This window comes from Aplysia californica, unplaced genomic scaffold, assembly GCF_000002075.1.
Source record: "Aplysia californica isolate F4 #8 unplaced genomic scaffold, AplCal3.0 scaffold00472, whole genome shotgun sequence".
NCBI classification, from domain to species: domain Eukaryota; kingdom Metazoa; phylum Mollusca; class Gastropoda; order Aplysiida; family Aplysiidae; genus Aplysia; species Aplysia californica.
The window spans coordinates 293,301-294,501 of NW_004797742.1; the positions used below are offsets into that span (position 1 = coordinate 293,301).

Genomic DNA, 1,201 nt, shown 5'->3' on the forward strand with positions numbered 1-1,201 from the left:
CCACCACCACCACCACCACCACCAGCAACCATACGACCTCCACTATCACCACCACCACCACCACCACCATCGTCATCACCACCAACACCTGTCTTCTTTACGACTGACTGTCTATTGGCATACATTATCCTTTCCGACTGGCGTGGGCGATCATGGACCTCCACTTCACTGTCTTGCGTTGCAGCGATGGTGTCTGTCGTTCTTGCTGTTCCAAGCCATGTTGTCAATCTGTCCAGAATCTTTCCCCTCTGTCTGCCTCTGCCTCTCTTTCAACTTAACTTGCCTGTTGTTACAATGTTCTCCAATGCTTCTTTTCGCATTGTGTGTCCAATGAACTTTGCCTGTCGCTTTTGTAAATTATTCGTCTGCAATTTGCTGTAACCAAGACTTCTTTGTTTGTTTTTCTAGCTGTCAACGGGATACGCAGCATGCGTCTTATGAACCACAACTCTGTCGCCTCAGTTGTTCTTACTAGCTGTTCGTATAATATGATTGGCTCAATGTAACTTTTCATTACTCTTTTCCTTGTTTCCAGTGACAGATTGACGTTTGTAACTATCTGTTTCATTTTGTGGAAGGTTGCTTTTGCTTGGCGAATGCGGCTTTTAATTTCGGTGTTACGTCTCTCACTGATGATATAATGTCCCCAAATATTTAAAATTTTAATATTGTATACAGTATACAGTTTACACACCCCCCTAAAAAAAAACAACAACACACAAACAAACAAACAAACAAAATAAAAATAAATACTTACTTGGTTGGAGCAGCAAGTAAATGTTCTGAGTTGTGTCAATTTAGGCGTAAATCATGTCATTGATTGGGGGTGGGGGTTGTTAAAGGTCCTCATACAGTTGTTTATCTGTGCCTCTGCCAGCCAGGCTAACGTCAGTCCAACACTGTCTCTTACTCAGAGTCCAGCCGCACTTAAAGAAATGTTTCGAAGGGATTGCCAACCTCACGTTCACGGAGCCTGACAAGGACATCACCCACATGAAATCCAGCGAAGGGGAAGTGGTCAAGCTCAAGGACAGAATCTCCACGGCCAGAGCTAAAGGACAGGTGGAGAAGTGGCTGCTGGAACTGGAGGCGGATATGGTGGCGTCTATGAGGGCCGTGAGTAGATTGTTGTTTTGTTTTCCGTTTCATGAAAGAAAAGTATTCATGTTTGTTTCTTTAAAAAATAAAGAAAGAAAGAAAG

At 43.4% G+C, this 1,201-nt stretch overlaps 1 protein-coding gene across 1 annotated transcript in view; it reads left to right on the forward strand.

The window, feature by feature from the left end:
- LOC101846299 (dynein heavy chain 7, axonemal-like) overlaps positions 1 to 1,201 on the forward strand; it is a gene marked incomplete in the record, with an annotated part of 71,001 nt that overhangs the window by 4,565 nt on the left and 65,235 nt on the right. The window contains 1 exon segment of the mRNA XM_035971617.1: positions 915 to 1,116. Within this exon segment, the coding sequence (XP_035827510.1) occupies positions 915 to 1,116 (202 nt within the window).